At 31.4% G+C, this 23893-nt stretch overlaps 1 protein-coding gene across 1 annotated transcript in view; it reads left to right on the top strand.

Moving 5' to 3' along the window:
• LOC123698175 overlaps positions 1 to 23893 on the top strand; it is a 281837-nt gene that overhangs the window by 99470 nt on the left and 158474 nt on the right. The window contains exon 3 of the mRNA XM_045644770.1: positions 140 to 185. Coding sequence (XP_045500726.1) covers positions 140 to 185 — 46 coding nt within the window. The remainder of the gene's footprint in view (positions 1 to 139; positions 186 to 23893) is intronic.

Below are 23893 nucleotides of genomic sequence, written 5' to 3' on the forward strand. Positions count from 1 at the left end.
AACATTATAATTACCATAATAATATGTGTAAACATGAATTTCTTTACTTAGCGGCAGATTGGCCTAAAGTGAGTTTTGGCCTCCAACAATAAGGGTAGTGTCAAATGTATTATATTAACAGTTTTTTTTCTTGTTGCAGTGGAAATCGAGATGGGGAGTGGTAACAAAACTGTCACCAGCTGCAGGTATGTTGTTAATAATGTACATTATAATTTATATTTTCTATAACGTTTTAAACAGACTTGCTCTACATAAATCGGTCTAGTAGTTCTTACAAACAGCATGATATAATTTTCAGACTCTTCAGAGAAAGAGAGTTCATAGAATGTGTAGGCGTTTCACATAACACATTATTCGTTTATGATTTTGATATATTTTCAATATTTCATTGTAAACGTTCTGATGTAATTATGTTAAATATGAATTTTGTTATGGTATAATTATTTTATTTTTATTTCAGTGGACTATGTTATAATGCAATTCGAATCTATATGAAGCTTATCATGAATCCTTAACGCGATATCGAAAAAAAAAACCCTACAATCTATACATATAATAAATCTGTAGAAGGGTCAATTCTGTACATTGAAAATATTGAAAAAATAACTAGCAGGGGGTGTTACTGGATCGATACCAAACCCAAATATGTGATTAAAAAAATTTTTGTCTGTCTGTCTGTCTGTCTGTCTGTCTGTATGTGAAGACATCACGTGAAAACTACCGGTTCGATTTCGATAAAACTTGGTATAAGTATACCTTATTATCCTGGGCGTAAAATAGGATACTTTTTATCCTGGAAAAATACGTAGAAAAAAATTAATCTCAATTTTTCAGTTATCCATAGACGTTGTTCTGTAGTAGGTACCGCGAACACACGTTGCGTATTATTATAGACCTAGCCGTATTTGGGTCCAATAGATATTTATAAGATGTCATTGTCCGAGTTACTCAAAATGGAGAAATAAACCATCCACGCAAAGACCGACATCCGCGCGGACGGAGTCGCGGGCGGAAGCTAGTATCAAAATAAACAAACCCTTTTCAAATTTATTCTTTAACTTTTTAACAGCTCATTCAAAAGCGCATAAAGGAACGGATTATTCATTATTTTGTCATAAAATTAATTGTACAAGTAATAAATTGTAGTTTTTTTGATAAAGTCTACACAACATTAATTGGAGGCCTACATTTATGGAACATTAAGTGTTCCGTGTACAATCGCGAGATTGAGGGTAGATATGAAAGAGCGGGTGCAAGTTATAAGCGGTAGCGGATATGGATTTTTATTGTGTGGCTTAGCTGTTAGTTACCTGAATCAATTTCATATATGAATATATTTTTAACATCTTTAGAGGTAAAATAAATTGTGATTATTTTTAAATTAGCATACCTCGTGAAACTTATATGCTTAATAACGAAACAACTGATTTATAAGACTAAGGGCCTTTTTGCGATGTATTGTAAATTCACTCATTGAAACTTAAAAATAATTAAATTGTGTTTTTATTACAAACCTAAAATTATATAAAATGAATAAAACCGACGACGAAAAATAAACCGCTAAAACTTTTACCTTAGCAGGTAGTAAATAATAGTTCACGGCGAGCTTTCGCTAAGCTTTTGTTCCTTTTCCTTGAAATATTTCCCTCCTGTAAGAATTTTGTTATGCATTAAAATGGCGTAATGTCCGGATAATTTAATCTCAAATTGTTGGGCTATTTCTTATTAGAATTTTCAATAAAATATTACTTAATATTTGAGTAAGTCTGTACGTTTGATGAAAACTGATAAATGTATTGACATCGATTTCACAGGTACTGAATTATCATATCTACTGAAATTAATCTGCTTGACTTTTTTGTATTTCTATAATAATCTATACTATACATATTATTATAATATTATAAAGCTGAAGAGTGAAGAGTGTGTTTGTTTATTTCAACGCACTAATCTCAGGAACTACTGGTCCGATTTTAAGAATTCCTTTAGTGTAAGATAGACCGTTTATCGAGGAAGGCTATAGGCTATATATTATCACGCAAATACCAACAGGAGCGGAGGAACGCGGGTGAAACCACGGGGTGCAGCTAGATCTTTTATAAATTAGTTACAAATACTTAAGAATATGCAAGTATAGTGAATAATTTCAACAAAATATGTAAATAAATAATGTAAAAAATAAAAAATGTAAGTAAATACCAGTAGCTGTAATGTAATAAATACCTGTAGGTATTATAATAATATTTTTTCATTTATCCGTCTTTCCTTTTTAATCCTATAATGAAACTTTATTATTTGCATTACATAATTAACCAAATTACTTTGTTCGGAATTCCTAAGTTTAAAATATATGGACGTAATTTATTTTTAAAACAGCAAAATTACAATGTAAACATCCGTATACATAACAATTCATTACAAAATTATCCACAATAATTATGTTGTAAAATTTTCTGTTTAAAATATGTATATTACTTGATCCAAGCAGAACCTTATCTCAATAATTTATAACTGAGAAAGTTGAATTTGGATTTCGTGCAAATTTATTACAGTTATATAATGAAGTTACTCAACTTTTATAATTATGCTTTTTATATGAAAATTTTTAAACATTCCCTAATTAGAGTTATAAATTGTACTATTATTCCTGCAATTTCACAGATTAAAAATGATGTTAAGTCAATGTTTTGTAATATAAAAATAATTAATTAGCAGAATCGTCTTTTAATGCTTTTCGATACACGCCTTCAATAAGAATATCTACTTTATTTTGAAGAAAATTGGAAATATGGTTTAAATACGTCCATTCTAAATAATAATTATAAGGACAGACCTTATTAACTTTTAATTACGTATTTATTTTATTTATTTATTTATTTATTTATTTTATAAACGTGCTTAAAACGATAGTCTAAATATTGTACAAATACTTCATCATACAGTAACTTCAATTAAAATTAACTTGCAAACAAAATCATATTCACCAACACTACATAGTGTTTAATTAAAATCTCAATTAGAGAATGCAAAACAGTAGAGACAGTAAACAACGAAACAATACAAGCGAAATCAATAATTGATAAAGCAAGTAGACCAATTTCTTTCTCTGCTGGAGTTTGTGCCGTGTATGCGACACGCTCATAAATAACCCGAACAAATTAAAAACTACGAGGCATGCTATTGCACATGTAGTGGGACCATGGTTTTAGATTTTGCTACGTTATAATAAAATAGAACAAAAAGTTCAACATTTTTTTAATGCATGTTGGAATTGATATCCCATATATATACGTAGGGCATATAAAGAAAGACATTTAATTATTCAAACGAGTGGAGTGATTACTTTAAAAAGCTTTAAATTTGAACAGTAAGAAGTCGTGCATTAGGACATAATTTAATATAAATTGGATAAACAAATATCTAGTATAACTTCCAAATTACAGTATTATATTGTAAAAATAAGGTAAACGTCTGACTATACTATCATATTATGAGACAAAATTATTTAGGCACACATTGTAAGCAAATATTACAGCAGCCACGTTATTTTCTTTGCCATTCATATCTTAACACTATCAACACATAATATATTGAATCACATTCCCAACCTAAAACCAGATTTATAGTCACCACACGCAATCACACAACACTATAATGTAAAATAAAGTTCCCAATAGCAAGTTCCGTGTCCCGCCCGCCCCGGGGACCGCCACGAATTAATGCAAATCACTTCTTTGCTTTCCTGTTGTTTAAGAAACGTTTCTGTTCAAACTTACAACAATAAAGACGTTTAAACAATGTTGTGGAATGTTTTGTGAATTATTGGGTGTTTGTATGGTTATGGTGGTTGGTTTTGAGTTAAAATTATTTGTTAAAAGTTGCAAAAATGTGATTTGGTTGAAACTCTACAATGTAGAGTGCAATGGTGGAACATACGGTATTTGAAAAACTGTATCAATCGATATAGGAAGTAATAATTCCCGTATATTTAAACATTGTATGCCCATATGCTTCTTGTTCCTTGCCCATACGCTATGTAATATAATAATAATAATATTATGTAAAACTCATGTATCATTTTATGAAATTTATTAACCAGATTAACAACCTTCAACTAAATTAAATCCAACTCGATTTCTGTAGTAACAAATGGTAAAAAAATTAACGCCTTTTTTCTCTACGATTGTAGTAGCCAAAAATTTCCTTAGAATGTTCCTTCTCTAAATGTAATGTTATAGACGGTAACGTTATGCGATGTAAGCTAGCATACTTGCATATAATAATTTGAAGGCGAAATATGTCATCTCCATAAAACCCGACGGTTCTGCAGTTATGGCTTCGCGAGCAATAGTTCCCCTCTAAGAATTTAAATTACTAATTTAATGGCCCTGAAATCTGTTTAACGTGGAAGTATAGGTTGTAAAATGAAATAAGGGATATGTTAGGTAGCGTTATACGTGAATTCCTTTGCCCCTTGTGGGGTATGGAACTGATTATTATACAGCTGTTTCACTGATCGATAATCTTTTCGGATTAATAAGTGTTCTGGCTTGGTTAGTCTACACAGGAATCGAACCCTGAGGTCAGAACCCTTGGGTTGTATCGTCACGTGTAAAGTACTGTACCAAAGAGGCGATCGAAGGTAATATTTGTATGTTTTGGAAGTATTGTTGTATCGCAAAAACATTTCTGTTTTAGTACAAAGCAATGTTATTGACTCATTTATTTTCCTCGTCTTTTGTGGGTTGCCTGGTAGAGATCGCCGTCAGCGATAAGGCCACCTATTGTACATTGTTATAATATTATATTGTTAACTTTGCAAAATGTACCCTTAAGGTGTACAATAAAGTATTTTTCATTCATTCATTCAATGTAGGTACACTAAAATAATAATAGGTAAGTAAATATTCGATGTTAAGGATAAACTACTCATTTGATTTTGAAAATAGTTCGACTGGATTTATTCTAGACTTAGAGCAACGAACTATTGTAGATATAATATATAAGGCTAAGTCTAAAGGCTTGAACTACGTACATCATACTAAAGTCATTTTGCTTCCATTCGATACAATAAAACTACATTTCCATAACATTCGAAAAATATATCGCCAATAATATACCAAAAGGAAAACAATAAAATTACGCGGAAAAAGGTGTTCAATCATTATACAATTTAGCAATAAGTAGAAAAACCGTTATTGGTTCCTCTATAAATAAATTTAGCGGCAATAGGAATTATTTTCATGCCCATCTTGTTTTTCCAATTTTCGCGTAATTTGCTTATGAATAAATTTGGTGCCAATTTTGGATACTAGCCTCGTTTCTTTCGAGTGTTTGGTGTAAAAACATTAATTTTGTATTGGCTCGATTGAAATTTATTTGGCTTGTTAATACATAATTTATCTTTTTTGAAAAGACATTTATTGCGTTACAGATTTTTGATTATACAAGTTACTTTCGACACATTACATTGTGAATAATGTGACAATTGTGTACCTTAAAATTTGTTGTTTCGGTTATATTACATCACAGATTTCTTTACTACAAACACGAAGCGCGAAAACATAAAACCCTTTCAAAATAATAGCGCTATTTCGAATCGTTAAAAGCTAATTTTCACAATAAAAACTAATCAAATAGCAATCTACGTGGCGCGCTCTAAAACACCGACGGTTAAATTTACATGAGTTAGTGGTGTGTGTGTGCACGAATAGGAAACGTGTATGTGTGTGTACACCGACTACGGTAAAACAAATATGTTTTTTGGCAGTGTGTTTAAAATGATGTGGGAATTGAATTTAATTTGAATGGTAAAATAATGATAAAATGTAGATAAGTGATAAAAATTTTGTAGGCTACAAAAATGTGAAGAAACCGTGGAAACATATTCGTTTATTTCTTTTAATCGACAAAATCTTACGCACGACTCTACATTTCATGGTAAGGTTTATATTATGGTTTCTTCTTTGTTCTAAATAATTCAAAACATACACATGTTAGGGTGCAACATGGAACACGCGGCAAAATAAATAATTCCCGTCTAGGCTAATCGAAATACATATTTAATCGGATGCCAATATTGCTTTGTTGATTGAGTTATTTTTGTATGCACTTGCGAATCGGTTTTTACTAAATTGTATCTGTTTATATCGTTTTTATCAACTGGAATTTATCTAATGCTTTGCATATAAAACGTTTTATTGGCGCCCTTTGCAAACAAACATTTGATACGGCGATCACAATTTATTTTGCATGTTACTTTTTTACATGTTGTAATATTGCTCATACAACATTATTTACTTCTTTTTTGACCGACTTCAAAAAAGAAGAAAATGGTTCTTTACTTGAGCATCTTTAATTTTACAAACGTACCTAGTATCTTTTTTTTAATTAATGGTTTTAATTATGTTGGAAACGATAATAAATATAGTTTTACATTTTTATCGAATACCTTATTGCAAACGTTGTATGAATTTTCAAAACGTTCATATTCCCGGCTCAAAATTCCATAAATTGATAAAATGTTTTTATTATAGGTACTTACATAACAAAACAGAAAAAAATACATTTTTCAACATCCTCATAAACGATTACCAAAGAACACACGTGCCAACAAACGCGCCAAACTTATTTAGCCGTCAAATTACGCGCCGTCCGGTTGCATCCAGCTGAAACCGGCTCGATCCGGTTCTAAGTTACTGCGCAATATACAAACCGGCTAAGTGCACTACGTCTGGTTCCCGTGACTTGTGTACGGGATACGCTCCGATTTATTTATTTCGCTTCCCGCTTTATATTGAATGCTATTGTTTTTGTATTGGCTTTTTTCGAACCTGTGGCTTATATTGCTTGGTTTCTAGTTAAAATTGATCGTGCGAGTCGTGAATGTTTTGATGGGTCTGGGACTGATGTTTATAAATAAATAAGGTTTAGAAAACATTTAAGTATTTGTTTATCACGTAAAATAATAAAAAGAGAAAGGAATAAAAATCTTTTGATTACCGAATAAATAAATCAAATAATTAAAACGGACTAAAACAGCGGCAAATTGTTTACTTAAAATACAATTTGACAATTATGCTGAAGCTTAGTCTTCTTTTTCTTCTTTATTCATGTCCCCACCCTTAGAGGGACTTCGTTAAATATAACTATGGACTCACACCGTTGAAATTCTACCAGAAACTGAAAGCAAAACAATATAGGTATTGGTCAGAACAAAAATTATATTTGCGTCAATATATAGAAAAATCAGATAGAACATTTATATAGTATCATGAAGTAGCAAAAATATAAAACAGTTTAAGGAGGAAGAACGGACAGGGACAGGCGAGTTAGTAAGTAGGTTTGTACTAGAAATTCTCTGAATCTGTTTAGGATTACGCATTATTTGCGTTGCAGATTAGGAACTCTTTGTTTAGGATCACACATATTCCAGAGGCGATTCAAGTCAAGTTCTTTAGTAGGTACTATATTCAGGATCTATAACTATTTCTTTATTTGGAGTTAAACGAGACATTTTCTCTTCTGGTTTTTAAGCAATAAATAATATTCAAGAAACAGTGTATCTATTATGAAAAATAGTACATCTAGACGTTTTTATTATCCATAAAAATAACTCAAAACAAACTGTTTACACAGGACGTTCACTTGTTACTCGAATGATCCAGAACATTCCAAGTATCTCCTCACAAAGAGACCACGTGTCGTCGCTTATAAACAGTTTAAACTGGAAACTTTCCCGTGACATCGCTCGCCGATATCTACGTGTCTTTGGTTGCTCTGTCACGCTCCTCAAATTCCGATGTTCAACCGCGAGTGTTACGAGCCATGAGCGGAAGCGATTTTCAAAAAAGTAAATGTACACAAAAATTTTATTAGATTTTGAGTATTGCATGTTTCGGTAAAAATCGCTTAGAATTAGCATACACTTCAAATGAATTAACAAAATAAGGAATTTCTGAAACTTCTTTGGCAAGATTCAAAGATATGAATATCGTCGCCTTACTCCATGACATGACGGTATTGCGATGCGACCTTAAAATGTTACTCTCAACGCGCCTAAAGAAGTTTCGCTTCTAACACGTGTGCTCGGCACACACGCATTTGAATGAAATTGCATTGCTGTTATCTAGAACCTGATTACCTGAATATTGTATAAGTTCTACATTTTAAAGTATATATTTTAAATTTATATTTAAGAAAAAATTACACCGCCCACCGTCTCTCCCCTGTACCACACGCAGTTCTTACAATTCAAGAGACTTCGCAAATCCTCTCCACGATCACAAAGGACGACTCGAGCTAGGTCTTATCTAGCGGAGCTGGAGGATGTCATAAATCTGACGCAACTATCCGTTTTGGTAATAAAGTTATAGAAGAAGAAATATTGTAAAAATCGAAGTACTGAAGAATTGTTTGTTTAATTTTGTGGTGTTTATCTGTTGCTATCTGTACTGTATACTATATTAATTATTAAATTCACACGGTTAGGAAAAAGGGTAAAAATAAGATAAAAGGAATCGAATAAATGTTGTCCTTTGCACTGAGCGATTGGTACATATTTTTGCTACAAATCGGTTTACGGTACGTCATGAGAATCTAAGTTACCAGTCAACAAAATCGGCTCTACAAACGAACATTTAACAAACACATTTCCTTCTTACGTTTCACCAGTAAAACACACCAATAAAACACCAACAAAACAATTTAATTACGATCAAACATTTAAGGGGTAAGCTGTTCCAACATGCTTATACATCGAACAAGGGGACAAGCTGGGTACGCAAGCCTGGGGCGGCGTGTAGACTGGTGTTAGATATTGGTTCTTATTTAACCGGAGGGTACATGTACATTCTTTATAGGATATTATCATATATTTTGTTTTTTTTTTGGTTAAATATAATATGGACATAATATAGGGGAGTGAATATTGTTGATTAAAACGCAAAGAATTGGTATATTCAAAGAACTATAACTTCATTAGGTTATCTCGTTTTTTAAGGGATTCTTAAGTCATGAACACTGATTCTAACAATAACGGCCGGTTTCTGAATTAAATCTCAATACTGCTTACATATTTTTATTCAAATCAATCATCAAACTAATCAAGTCTATTCCCAGTAGATTCAGAAATCGACTATTAGTCTGCTTCTAAGCCAGCCCATTAAACAAAGCATATTCATAAAACACAAACAAAAGTCTAGCCAACTTGTACGCAACCTGGCTTCTTCAACCGGCTTAAGAACGTATACAATTACAAAGAAAGGAAATAAATCTGCCTCACAGCTAACAGCTTAAAACTATTGTACCAAGCTCATATCTCGTACAGAACCACGTAAAGGCTTTAAAACGTGGAGTCACGTAACAAATGGCCAATTAAAGTCAAATCTTGGGATTTTTGTCGCGAAACTTTCAAGTTTGTAGCATTCAATCGGAATTGTTTGTACGACCTTGGTTGGTAGTGGATAAGGAAGTTTTATTCTATGAACGATTTTAATGTTATTTATGAAAAGTACACAATGAAAATTATATTGATGTAAATTTTATTAGTGTAATTTTTTTATCTTCTGTTATAATGTTTACGTACGTAAAAGTTGCTTGATTTTAAATCAACGTTATTTTTATAATTATTGACCAGTACAATAAATAAATATCAAATTTTCCACTAGCATTACCATAGTGGATATTATTACTATGGTGGATATGTAATTAGACAAAATATTTTCTGACACGGAGTAATTATGTGTAAGTATGTTACTACTATAATAATTATCTACATTAAAAAATAGTTAATTATTACATATCTACGCCTAATGTTTTTATTTTTATCTTATACAGCTATTTTTTTAACAAAGCAATAATTAAAAAAGTATATATTTTCAAATGTCTGGACATTCAGTCACAAAAAACGACTGAACAAATCTGGACGAATATTGAAACGGAAATAGGTAGTCTCGTACACAGCCTGTATTCAGCAAAGCTGTACCTTAAAGCGTCATATAATTTTCTAACACCGTAGTTTTAAATTAAACTTGCAAGTAAATTTGCATTTGAACAGCGCAAACAATCTCGCGAAACTTAAGCGCTTCATTGCATCGCTTAAAGCAACATTTGTGGTTAACAAAGATTGGATTCCATTGAATGCTCGTTTAAAACCGGCTTCTTCAGCATTAGCATTTCAATCTAGTGCAAACCTAGATCTGGCCTGAATCAACAGTTGACTAGATTATTATGGTTATAGTCTTCCTGCCTTTTGATAAAAGTAATGCATTTTTATAATGCTTTTTAGAAAGAGCAGCTTTTCGCCTTACAAATCGTGTGAATCCTTCTTCGAGAACTATGCCATATATTGGTGAAAATAGAATGAAAATCGGGGAAGTTGTTCATGAGTTTATCGCGAATAGATAGTTGACAGACAGATGGGCGGAGGACTTTGTTTTATAATATGTAGAGATATAGTTTAGTGTGTATAGGATTATTGTTAAAATATGCCAAAAAAAAAACTGACACAATGGTTAACTTACTGACCGACATATTATCAGCCTACAGCCCAAGGTAGTAGAATGAAAAATCTTGAAACTTTGTACTTCCAACTTTCCTTTTATGGAGAACTTAGAAAGGATTTTTCGAAGCTTAAGAGTCTTAAAGGAGAGGTCAGTTTGTATGAAATTCTATCAGTTTTAAAGATAAATCGATCAAAAAATTGATTGACGGACAACGAAGTGCGACAGGTCAGCTTGTGTATGATAAAAGAAAACCTCAGAACCTTGTTCGATGTAAAATATTCCAAACTGTTACAATTGGATTAGAGTTGTAGATTAAATTATTTGTGGATTAGAATTGTAAGTAGAGTTGAAGTGAATCAGCGCTGTAATATTATTAGTACGTTCCTATAAAAATATTTCGAAATAATTTATCAATACTTATAAGGCAATGATATTTTGTTTGTTTTGGAACGATTTACCTCAAAACCTATTAGACAGAAATAAGGTCAAGCGCCATATTTTTCTGAATATAGGCTCTATTTATTTTTTATTCCGACAAATCCAAGCAAATCATCTAGTAAATTATAAATCGTAAAATGTTCCTGAAACCTCAATAAAAGAACGGGAAATTATATAGAAGCCGTTTATAATGTCTCACTCACGGTTACTTGACCGAGTTTCGTCAAATTGTTTAATTACTTAACTGAAAAGTTCACTGTCGGTTCCCGACTTGTTTTATATTATAATGTTACGAATAAAATCCGTGTTCACAGATTGTAAAGCGAATTCTAATTGATTATTATTAATGATGATATTATGATATTGTAAAATATTAACTTACATTTAATTCTGTACGAATGCTAGATATATGCCTTAATCTTCCAAAAATGAATCGCAAAATGTGTTGGTAAGCGCATAACTCGAGAACAACTGAACCGATTTCGTTAATTCTTTTTTTATTACATTTCTTGAAGTACGAGGATGGTTCTTATTGAGAGAAAACGTAAAAATGTACCACGGGCGAAGCCGGGGCGGACCGCTAGTACCTACTTAATACATATAAAAGGTTCAAGTTGTTAATAAGGTAGCAAATGGGGTGTAAATTTTACAAGTTTTTTTTACCTATTTAGTTTCCTGGTGGATTCCTGTTCATGTTATTTTTTTTTTGTTTTTATGCCTCTTTTATTAAGACTTGTTCGCACTGTTATTTACTAGCCTATGTAATATGTATACTTATCTATCAATATAATGTATTCATGAATGAAATAGGATGATATCAATCAGACAAATAGTTTATTGTGAACAAATTAACATTTCAGTAGTCCCATCTGTTAAGGCAATTATGGAAAATAAATATTTGCTAATTATTTGATGGAGCCTCCCTCGCTCCACAAATACGTTCATATTTAATACTAACTGAATATTAAATAGAACAGGCCAATGTGTTTAATTTTGTGGTTTAAAATTCAATTTATGCATGTTTTTCTATAGAAATTAATTTTACTGTGGTTACTCGAAAGTTAACTTGGATTATAATAAAGATGAAGAAGTATAATTCAGAAAATTAATTTTTAAAAACTACCGCTCATTTTTATTGTTCTTGTTTGATTATATTATGCTAACAAATTACTTACTACGTACTTAAAACGCTGTGAATAAACATGTTTGTAATATATTTCTCTGGAAGTGATTAAAATGTAATCTTTTTGAGAAATAATAATTAATGTCTTAAACCGTAGAAAGTGTAAATCATGGAAAATTGTGTATAATATTATGACGTATTAATTTATTTAACAACAATTAATAGTAAAACAGTTAAAATCCTCATTGGTGAGTAGTATTATTTAAAAGTCGAAACTCCAATTTATAATTTAGTAAACTCTATAAAGATGAGATTACGTCGAAAATATTGAAAAAAAAATTGTTTTAATCTTATAGAAAATTAACGTTAATAAATGATTACCCAGGCATTATACAAGCAATTCAACACAATGATTACATCGATATACACCCAAATATTTCCCTGACGTGACGAATGTTCGAATTTTCCAGCAAATTACTCCATTTTCTTGCAAATAATCGAGAGCACGAGCCGGCGCAAATTACCAGTTACAAGATTGAAAATAAAGAACCCTGAACGGAATTCAGACTATGTTGATCGCTAATGGATAATAAGAGCTTACATTTATTACCCTTCAAGCAATAAACAAGCAAGTTTTTTGTTTTTTTTTGTTTTTTTTTTCTTTTTAATTTTAATTTTTAAAATATTAATTTACATTTCTTGATTTTTACATTTTAATATACTTATCGTGAATCTTAATTTTACCTTTTAATTGTTATTTTAATTGATTGTAATTTGTAATATGTATTTAGCTATAATAACTTACTACTAACTTACATTTTATTGTTATGTTGATTGTAACAACTTATAATAGTGTTGCATTGTTTCGATTTAATTTTGATTTTTTGCTGATTAATATCTGTTTCTCAATTTATTTTATAATTACTAACCTATTTAATTTTTGATGAATTTATTTATGTGCTGATATAATTTCGAATTTTGTTTTGGACTTGCTTTATTTGTAATGAGTTACCTAGACACATTTTGTTTTTTGTTTTGCTGTTTGTACTTATTTGTTATTGATTTTTTTATAGTTTTAATTGCATGTAAATTTTTAATTTATTTTTGATTTTATTTAATTTGTCTCTGATTTTTTTCGTGTCGTGTAACTGTAAATGGAAGACACAGGCTCCTGAAAAACAGTTCTTACTATCTTAGGAGCCTGGGTCGCTCTAATTTGTAAAATGTTTTAAGTGAAATAAATTATTTATTTATTTATTTAATATATTATTGTATATATTGTATAAAAAATGTAGTGTATGTCTTTGTAAATCATCAGAACTAATGTGATGAATTTTTTAGCGAATAATTGTATAGCGTTTGGAAAAGGTAGGTATAGCGTTTATACGCGAAAAGTTTTTTGGGACAATCTGCTATCTTACCTATATCTCCGGTACCGGTATCTCTATAAACTACTCCTAGAGTTCGGATTGAAATTTTGAGATAGGCATAATTATTTATCAATTTTACAAGGCTGTGCTAGTTAATTAGTTATGTAACGAGCAAAAAATTATAAAAGAAATGTTAATAAAATTACATTTTTTAACAGTAAATGTTCGTAGAAAAATTAACACATATGCTTCATAGCATACTAGGTTTCCGCCCGCGGCTTCGCCCGCGTTTTCAAAGAAAAACCCGCATAGTTCCCGTTCCCGTGGGATTTCCGGGATTGCATCATTTTCCCGGGATAAAAAGTAGCCTTTGTCCTTTCTCGGCTATCAAAATATCTCCACACCAAATTTTATGAAAATTGGTTCAGTAGTTTAGGCGTGATTGAGTAACAGACAGACAGAGTTACTTTCGCATTTATAATATTAGTATGGATGTTGTTAAATAATTAACTCATCTTGCCTACACATAAATAAATAAACGTGTAAATAAAATAGATTATTCATTACCGTATCACAGCGGGAATAAGATCGTGTTAACGGAACAAAAAGCGCTTCGTCGGATGTAATTAATGATAATTGCTTTATTTTCAACATCTATCCATCTTCATTTGCTATAATTTGAGACAAAGTGAGTTCTATGTCTGTCATATTGATTGAAAGCGCCTTAATAATAATAATACATATTTTGGGTACCATAGGGTTATGTAGATACAAATATATTTTATATTAACTAGCTTTCCGCCCGCGACTTCGCCCGCTCTGTCTAAAACTTAATTGATAAGCTATTATAATTATAGTACTTTGATGTATTACTTACTCAACACGTTTTAATTTTTGTATTTCCATAATCAGGTAAGTACTATTTTTAAATATCTATACGAGACGATTTATTTTGATTTTATCTTCGTTTATATCAATATCTAACCGGTTCAGAAAACAGCTTCCGACTTTAACATGATAATTTAAAAAACTCTTTCATTAAAATATTTTTACAAACCTCGTTCAAATATGTGTACGAGTAGATAGCATCTTATTATTTTTTCGACGAAGTCAAACCACAATCTCAAAGTTGAATTACACCCGAAACTTTTGAATCGTCTTGATTTTTGTGAAACTCGTTACGTCCCATTTTCATATTCATATTTTGTATAACTTTTTCACTTCGACAAATATCTTCTTATATATTTCTGATTGAAATTTTTTGGATGGCTTTGTGGTTCCGCAAATCAATACGGAAACGGGATATTTAGTCATTAAGTAGTATTAAAATGAATTTGCATTTAGTATTTAAAATGAATTTGCAAAATGATGGAGGAAATCCACACAGTTAACGAAATTTCATTTATTGTAATGTAAGTGATAAACGACCGTACGTTATGAGTTCAAGAAATATCATCGGTGCTTATGAATATAATAAGAATATTTTACGTTGTAAGAGATAAAAATATTTCGTATAATTTATCATACGAATTGATTTTTAATATGCTAGAAATGTACGTTGGTATGTAACAGATCGAATTATAATTTATTTGCTTCTACGCTTGTACTCTTAAAATAACAATATCAGTGTGTGGAAAAAAAAACAAATAATATAACGAAACTCTCCTAATTGTTATTTAATTTATAAATGTAATAATTTTACAAGCAATTATTTATAGCATTACAAGCAAACCACATGACGCACAGCGCGGTCTACCGAGCAATATTGAATTATGTAAATGATGGTTAACGCATTTTCCACGCGAGCGCTCGGACTACACGAACATGACAGCGTCAGATCCCACACTCATTATATTTTCACAAACCTCCATATTTGAGGCTTTCCTGTGTAAACGCAATATGTTGAGCGATGTTAAATTCATAATATAGCGCTCTGGTCATGGCTTTTAGATAAGGAAATTACAGTTGAATTAAATATAAGTTACTATTGTTTTCATACATTTGGAATACGCTATTGCATGTAAAAGTGAAGTATTAAACAATAAAATTAGTTAATAAATAAAGAGATAACAAAATTTTATTCTTGATTTTTTTTAATTAATTACTGCTTTCCAAAAAAGTTTTCCTACATTCAATTAATAGAGAAAGATTTTTATGTCATTCCTCACAACGATATAACTTTAAAAAAAAATCTTAAACTCAAGCTCAAACACTTATTTATTCAATAATTAGATTTCTTTAGAAGCCTTTTTGTATCGTCATTACATAATTATTTTCTTTTTTCAAATAAATTTATTGTATTTAACGACATTGGGGCCTTCAAGAAAAGAGCGTATTTGTCCATTAAAGGCCGGCAAAGCACCTGTAACACTCCTTGTGTTACAAGTGTTTATGGGCGGTGGTGACCACTTAACATCAGGTGGCCCACCTGCTCCTTTGCTTGCTCTGACATAAAAAAAAAAAAAAAAAAACTTACCTCCGATATGGCTTATGTTACCTATACCTAATTGTTAGCTGTTCTGGTACTCGCTGAAACAGCTGTGCAGATTGTAACAAAACTTATTACTTATTAGCATCTAATATTGTAAGGTAGAGCTAATTTTGTTTTAAATCTTACTTTACATGGACAAAGAAGCTTCCGCCAGTTAATATTCAATTTAAAATTAGGTTTAAATGAAATTACTAAAAGCTTCCTAAGAAGCAGAGCGGCCATCTTTAACGTGTTTGCTTCCATAATCAGACGAGAACGGAGCAATTACAAATTACCATTATTTTAACTTAAAGTTACTGCCAATATATTTTTAATTTACCCTGAATATGAGTTGGAATTTTCTCGAAGCCTCATTTATAAATGAGTTTAAATCACGTACGTGTTAAAAATATCAATTTAAATGAAGAAGAAATTTTATTTCGAAATTTTGTATTAAAATAAATTTGCTGACGTAATTCTTTTGCAGATACGCGTAATATGTAATTACCGAGCTACCAAAATTTAAAATTTTCGGTATAGGTCAATTATTGCCCGAACAATTAACTAAATTATGTACCTATATTGAAATTATAAACTATTGAATTTAAATTACCTTATTTATGTTAACATTAACTGATGTACAAACAGTATTTTACCTACCATTAAAAGCATTTTAAATCTCTACAAAATAATACAATAACACTAACTTAACGCAAGTTAAGAGTAACTTACGTCACTTAAACAGAATAAACAAGCCGTGTCCTATCACTTACTTAAGGGGGACTTACAATGTTTGTGTCATTTCTACTTCAAAGCTTGCACAATTCGATAAGTATGCAAATACCGACCCCCCACGGGGAGGGGGAGGGGGGAGGGGCACGTCTTAAGGGTGCATCTGACCCTTGACTGCAGATGTTATGGTATTTGTTTGTAAAGTAGCTACCTATATAATGTTGTTATGGTATTTTAGGTATAGTTAAAGTTTAACTTTGATTTTGCAGTTGTGATTTTGGTAAGGCCACTAATATAGTTTATGTTATTTTAAAATTGTTTTCTAATGGTTATACAATCATTTATAAATGTACATACATTTATTTTTGTATGAAAGGAGAATGGATAAAAAATGGTCTTTAGAAAGAAACATTTTGAAAGGCTAATGATTTAACAACAGGTTCCTTTTGTTGTTATTTTGGGATAAATAAGTGAAAATAACATATTTAATATGGCATTTCTAATTTTAGCATTGTTCATCAACTATTGGTAATACAACTACAACACAACATATTAAAAAAAATTACAGAAAACAAAATTTAATTGTAATAAGTAAGAAAGTTAAAACTTCGAGCTCAGATTGCAGGCTTGTTGCAATTTAAAGCAGTTTCGAAGAGAGCATTTCAAGTCCAACAATAGCTATCGGATCGCGAATGAACCGCGGACAATTTACATATTGCCCGGTTGCATTATCAGACCAGAGATGGGCAACCTTTTTAATAAATAGATTAATATTTTATTTAAAACTAGAATTGTACTTCAGTGATAAAAATAAATATGTTCATAGTTATTAATAATTAATATATGAATATACTTTTCACATTATATCTATGGATGCTGAATATGGTCTAGGGTTCGAAAATGAAACATTTTTTTAGATACAAATTTTTATTGATTAACCTGTCCAATACAAACAATATCATTAAAAACATATTCCGAACAGATCACAAATTATCCTCAACTTCAAGAGTATCATGTTAAAGACGTATAAGTACTCTAAAATTATAAGGTTTAACAATAAATACTATCGCCACTGCTATTATCATTAGAAAATTGTCATATACAATAATATTGTAAAACCATTTCCAATACAAATCCACACGCACCAAAGGTGTCCCACCCCTGCCAGCCGTAAAGCCCTGAAACGCAGAAGAAGGAAATTGCACATAGCGTATTCGAAGCGAGCTCGATAATCTAATCTGAATGCAGTGCAGCACCATAATGATGTCCTGGGGAAATAAACGGCATGCGTGAGATCTCTTAATGCATTGGATCACATCTGAAGACATTATATGGAGATTAAAAATGGTGTGTTTGAACGTGCTTTAAAAGTAGCGTCACTGGAACAGAATACTTAGTAGCTAACGCTATCACTGATTAAGATTAAAGCACTATTGACTATGAACCAGTTAATAATTACGTTTATTATAATCAATAATTCAAATAATACTGGGTAGCTTTTTAATTTAGGTAAGGGATCGCTTATACGTTAAAATATATATACAAATGTTGTAAATAAGCTCATGCGGTGGAAAAGAAGATTCGAATGTTTAATTACTGACTTAACACACCTTATTTTTTCTTAGTGACATTTAAGATCAGCCAGATTTCGACGAAGTCCATTGTTTTCTTTATAGTTGTAGTTCTGCTATGAAAAAAAAAACGATAAATTTTTTAAATTTCACACCCGCATAGCAACTTACCTTAAGCAATACACAGTCCCCATACATAAATACTAAATGACTAAGAAATATGGTTCAGTATCAAGGAACCCGAAATAATGCACCCTTCACCAACTGCTCACATTTGCATTGACTTATAACCATAAAGTTAGTTTTAGGGTTCCGCATGCAAGCGTTAACTGTTAGATCGTTTAATATTTTATTGATCTCAAACGAGAAGTGACATTTGCTGAAGGATATTATTTTTATGGTTCCAACAGGGAAGTGAGTAAAAGCTGGAATAGGAGTCTATTTTATTAAAGACTAGCTGCGCTCCGCGGTTTCACCTATAACCTTTCTCGATGAATGGGCTATCTAACACCGAAATAATTATTCAAATCGGACTAGTAGTTTTTGAGATTAGCGCGTTCAAACAAAAAAACAAACTCTTCAGCTATAATATTAAGTAGAGATAAACTAATTAAAACCTATCCTTTCGTTTTTAACTAAATAGTAAATAATAGTAACAATAACTTTTAAATATACGGATATAATCTTTGAAATTATTTCGACATGAAAGAACATGAAAACATAAATTACTATACAGTTTTAAATAAAACACAAGATGCTTTAGATAGAAAACATGCACAAAAAAAATGTTAAACATCCTCATGCTACACAATACCTCAATATATTTCAGCGTATTTTTATCGAAGCATAAACTAAACATAAAACTTTTATGAAGGACTAGCTTTACGCCCGCGGCGTCTCTCGCGTGTGCTTCAGTTTATCGCGCGATACCGTTCCCCATACAAATTTCTATTGCCTATTTCAACCCCTTCAAAATTATTTTGTGACAAAAAGTAGCTTTGTCTTTCTACAAGATTTCATCTGTTATTTGTACAAGGAAGAAACGTAACAGAGTCCCTTAACTATAATATTTTACTTGAAATTCTATGTAAATACTTATAATCGTAAAGTTTGAGAGGATTTTTTTCTTTTACACAGGTCAGACCTGTACTAAATTAGATACATTATAAGACAGCCTGGATAACAATATTATGATGCTTCATTTTTGTTTTTAATTCTTTTCTCTTTTTTAAAACATAGTGTGGTTTAGCCTATGGGTTTAGCGGGAGAAAATCGTGGGCTACATTTATTTTCTAATATTTATATACGGAACCAATTATAATAAATTCAGTTTTGAAATCATCTCGAAGTTTCTAGAATGTTGATACAGCCGCGTCGGGGGACGAACTTTGTTTATTTAAAATATCTTAACTTTGTCATTTTAAACTGTTTTGAAATACTTGTGCGCTTGATGTTTTAAGTGTTTGTTTTTGATATATTATCATTATTGTGTGAGTTTATTGGGAAGAAATTGTAATAATAGATACTTCACAGTTAAGCAATTCGGTTTCTGGTGACCATTTGTATCTTTTATAACCTTTAACAGTGAGAATATTATGTTAATTATGTTGAGAGCTTTTATTATACACAGCAAAATATTTATTTCCATTTGTTTTAAAGTTAGAGCGACACTAAGAAACTTTTAACATCGAGTTATGTGCTATTTTAGCAAATATATTGTAATAATGATTGCATTAAAGTGTGTATTTTAATGAATACGTCTAAAAACGAAGGACAAATACGCAAGCAACACATAATATAGCATATTTTGCAAAATAAGCAATTTTTAATCAGTATAAAGGTCACAAAAAAGAGCTTATCTCAAAAGTGAGTCTATACAATATTATGATGTTAATACATAAGATGATGGGGGGAGGAAAAATTGTGTCGTTTCGTGAATTATACGCCAATCTGTCGGGGCGGAGCGCTATATATCACGTAGTATGTGTAAAGTGAAGATGAATCATGACCGTTGTATGAGGTTTTTGTCGCATATAGAAACGGGGTTTTAGAATAATTAGAAAGAAATTCTAATATAATCCGTTTCTGGGATATAAAATTTTACCCAAAACTATCGCCGATTTGCCGACTTACTAAATGAAATGAGTTAAATATAATTTTCAGTTGTATAGTTTAGATAAAATATATAATTATTACCTTGATGAATCACTTTAAACGGTTTTAGCACAAAATTGAATAGTGTCGTTTTACTTGGTTACTTTTATAAATTTTTAGACTTTTTATTGTATGCTATAATATTATCTATAGTTATAGTAAAACATGAATGTTCTATAATTTTGATCTTAATATCTTTGTATATACCATGTTTTATGCAATAAATGATTTATTTGTATATTTAATAAGTAAGTAATAGTACGTACAAAACGCACCCAAACGAAAAAATAAAGTACATAAACATTACACATATTGTTTGATCTGCCGATCCCTCATATACCCGAAGTTTACCTTACGTCAGCGATAAGCCAGTAATGATAACGAGACTCCCATCTGCGACCGTCACGCATTATGACACGCTACACGTGACAGTCAGTACTTACATGATTGTATGAATTGTTTGTGTATTTTTGACTCTATGGAAGTGTTTGCTACAATTTCGACTGTGTTGAAGTATATCCGGTGTAAAGGTTTTGTGGCTTTCAACTGACAATATAGGTAACTGTTTATCCGTCTGTTATCAGGCGGGTCGTTTTCCTTAAGCCAAGCCAAGTCGATACTGACCAAGCTGTTCACGCAGCAATTGCTTCGCGAGGCTGCTCGCTCTATGGAGACCCACCTAATGACTCTTGAAATTACAGACACAATTGATTAGTTTTCAAGACCTTGAATTGAATACATCGAAGGAAAAGTAATAAGGAATACTACCTACTATACTTCAATTAGACGAATATCATTTATTAATATAAAATAACAAAAATAGGAATTAAAAGTTAAAACAGTAGTGAATAAGTAGTTTTATTTTTCATCTACCAGACAATACAAAAGCTATTCGTAGCACATGAGTTGTAGAACTCATGCCCTCACGACTTACGCTCACGAAAGTCGAAGCACGATCTTCAATCTGTCCGCAAGACGCGAATGATTCTTACGATTTATGCACAACCATTACCGGGTAAGTGAGCACAAATAACGCTGTGCGCTAACAAATGCAGCAATGTGTCACGAAGCAGTGGATGCAGGCAAAAATTGCGAAGAACGTATCTCGTGTTATGGGCCGTGAAACGAGCTTTCAGCGACGCTAAGATACACCGGCGTGCATTCATATGGTTTCAGTGGGAGTTAATTAATTATTTTGGGTTGAATTTGTCTTGAAAGAAATATATTTGGCAATTCACAACACGAAGTTATAGCTGTAAGTATGCGCTACATTTCTTTTCATTGAATGTTTTGTGGTAAAATATAAACGACATAATAATAAATATATTTTGAATCAGTATTGTTGTTTTATAACTAAAGATGTTCAAAATGGTTAATGTCTTACCTTAAAAAATAACAATTTGGTTATAATTATATCAAAACAACTGTATCAAATTTAAATTCATTCAAAATCAGAACATTACATAAAATAACAAAAAAATATCCTTTGTAGGGTCCTCCTATAGAAAATTTCTTCATTCCTAAAAACAGCGTCCCAACTATTATGTCCCGTACTGTACCAGCTCACTTCACGTTTGATGCAGTGTTATTGTAACGGAAAAACAATGGACTCGCGCCGGAATACCTCCGCATAAAATATAGTTTAGTTAATTTAGTATTATAACGGTTTATCTCAACCGTTTTGTTTACAGGTGAATGCCAAATAGTGCACAAACTATGGCTCGCAAATTCCATTGAGAGGAATAATGTTTTTATTTTGTGTGTAGAAATTTCTATGTAAAATATAACTTGAACCAAAACTAGTAGTAACTAAATACCTAGTTTGCTTAAGAAGTTTGTCAGTGATGTCTTAGCTGATAGCTCTATGATGTCTACCTCTTTGGAAGAGATCCGAACCTTAAATATAATCATAATTCGCTTTAAACCGCTTTATGAATAAAGTTCAATTATTAGATATTAATTAATTTATAATGTATTAACAAATAAATAGAAATTGTCATTATCATAAAATATTGCAGACTAAAATTAATCTATATTAATATTATAAAGCTGAAGAGTTTGTTTGTTTGAACGCGCCAATCTCACGAACTACTGGTACGACATGAAAATTCTTTCCGTATCCGTCACCGTACTTTAACGAGGAAGGCTTAGACCAACAGGAGCGGAGCAATGCGGTCGAAACCGCGCGGCACAGCTAGTCACTTATAAAACTAGTGTTCACACACGAAACAAATAACCAAATAGGTAATTAAATTTTCAAGTAAAAAAAAAATACGTGTGGCACTCGAGGACTGCCGCGGTAAAGTTATTGCATAGCATCGCATCACTGTGCCGGTTGGAGTGGGGGTGTTAGGTTTTTTCGTTACGGAATTTTTACATTCGGTCGCCGCGCTCAAAGTCTGAGATAAAAGCTATGCAATAGCTTAAAAATACTATTAACTGCATATCCGCAATTCAAAATACAAGTACCTATGATACACTCCAAGAACTAATGCAACATCTAGATTCAAGTTAGAAGCTAAAATTTAATATTTTAATGAATTCTAAGGTCAGTGGGTACAGCTGTCATGTAATGAAATCTGCGTGATGAATTTTCATGAAATTATCCCGTGAGAGTTAACCGCCGGTTATTATGTTAATCTCTGTTGCCGTTTATTCTGTTTCATTATACTCGAAGTTATAACTAAATGCTGTTTTGGGACAAAGTTCACTGCTTGATATTATACGGGTTGATAAAGTGATTAATTTTTTAGGCTCAATTTATTGAAATAGTATTAATGTATGTATGTAGATGTTATAGTGTATGTAGAGCTAAGCTAATAAATACTAAAGATAGTCGTAATCAATATATATAATAAATAGATTTCCGCCCGCGGCTTCGCCCGCGTTTTGAAAGAAAAACCCGCATAGTTTCGTACCCGTGGGATTTCCGGGATGAAACCTATACTATGTGTTAATCCAAGTAACACTCTATATGTGGGCTAATTTTAATTGTAATCGGTTCAGTAGTATTTGCGTGATTGAGTAACTAACACACACACACGCACACACACATCCTCACAAACTTTCGCAATTATAATATTAGTAGTATTATTTCCGAAAGTCAAATTTCTTATTTCGTCCTGTTTTCAGGACAAAAATTACCGCGTAATATTATTCGTCAAGTTCTAATCTACATCTCATTATAAACTCATTAAAATTGGTTCAACAACGTGTGAACTTACATAATTTTAGATTCTAGTCTATTAATTAAAATTTCTTACTTAACAGAACAACCGGGTACGAAAATAAAAAGCATTCTTAACGTGTTACAATAAAGTATAGTTTCCTTTAATTCTACAGTTACCGGAGCTGCGCAATAAATTTAGATGTAATCGTGAACAACGCCGACGTATAACACATGTATAGATTAGAGCACGCTATCTATTGTACCGTGTCATTGCTTGTTAACGCGAAAATTGCTGTGTGATGTTTTAGTGAGAAAAATAATGTATTTTTACGAGATTTGTTTAGCTGTAAACTAAAGCGTT

This window comes from Colias croceus, chromosome 15 (genome assembly GCF_905220415.1).
Source record: "Colias croceus chromosome 15, ilColCroc2.1".
Taxonomy (NCBI): domain Eukaryota; kingdom Metazoa; phylum Arthropoda; class Insecta; order Lepidoptera; family Pieridae; genus Colias; species Colias croceus.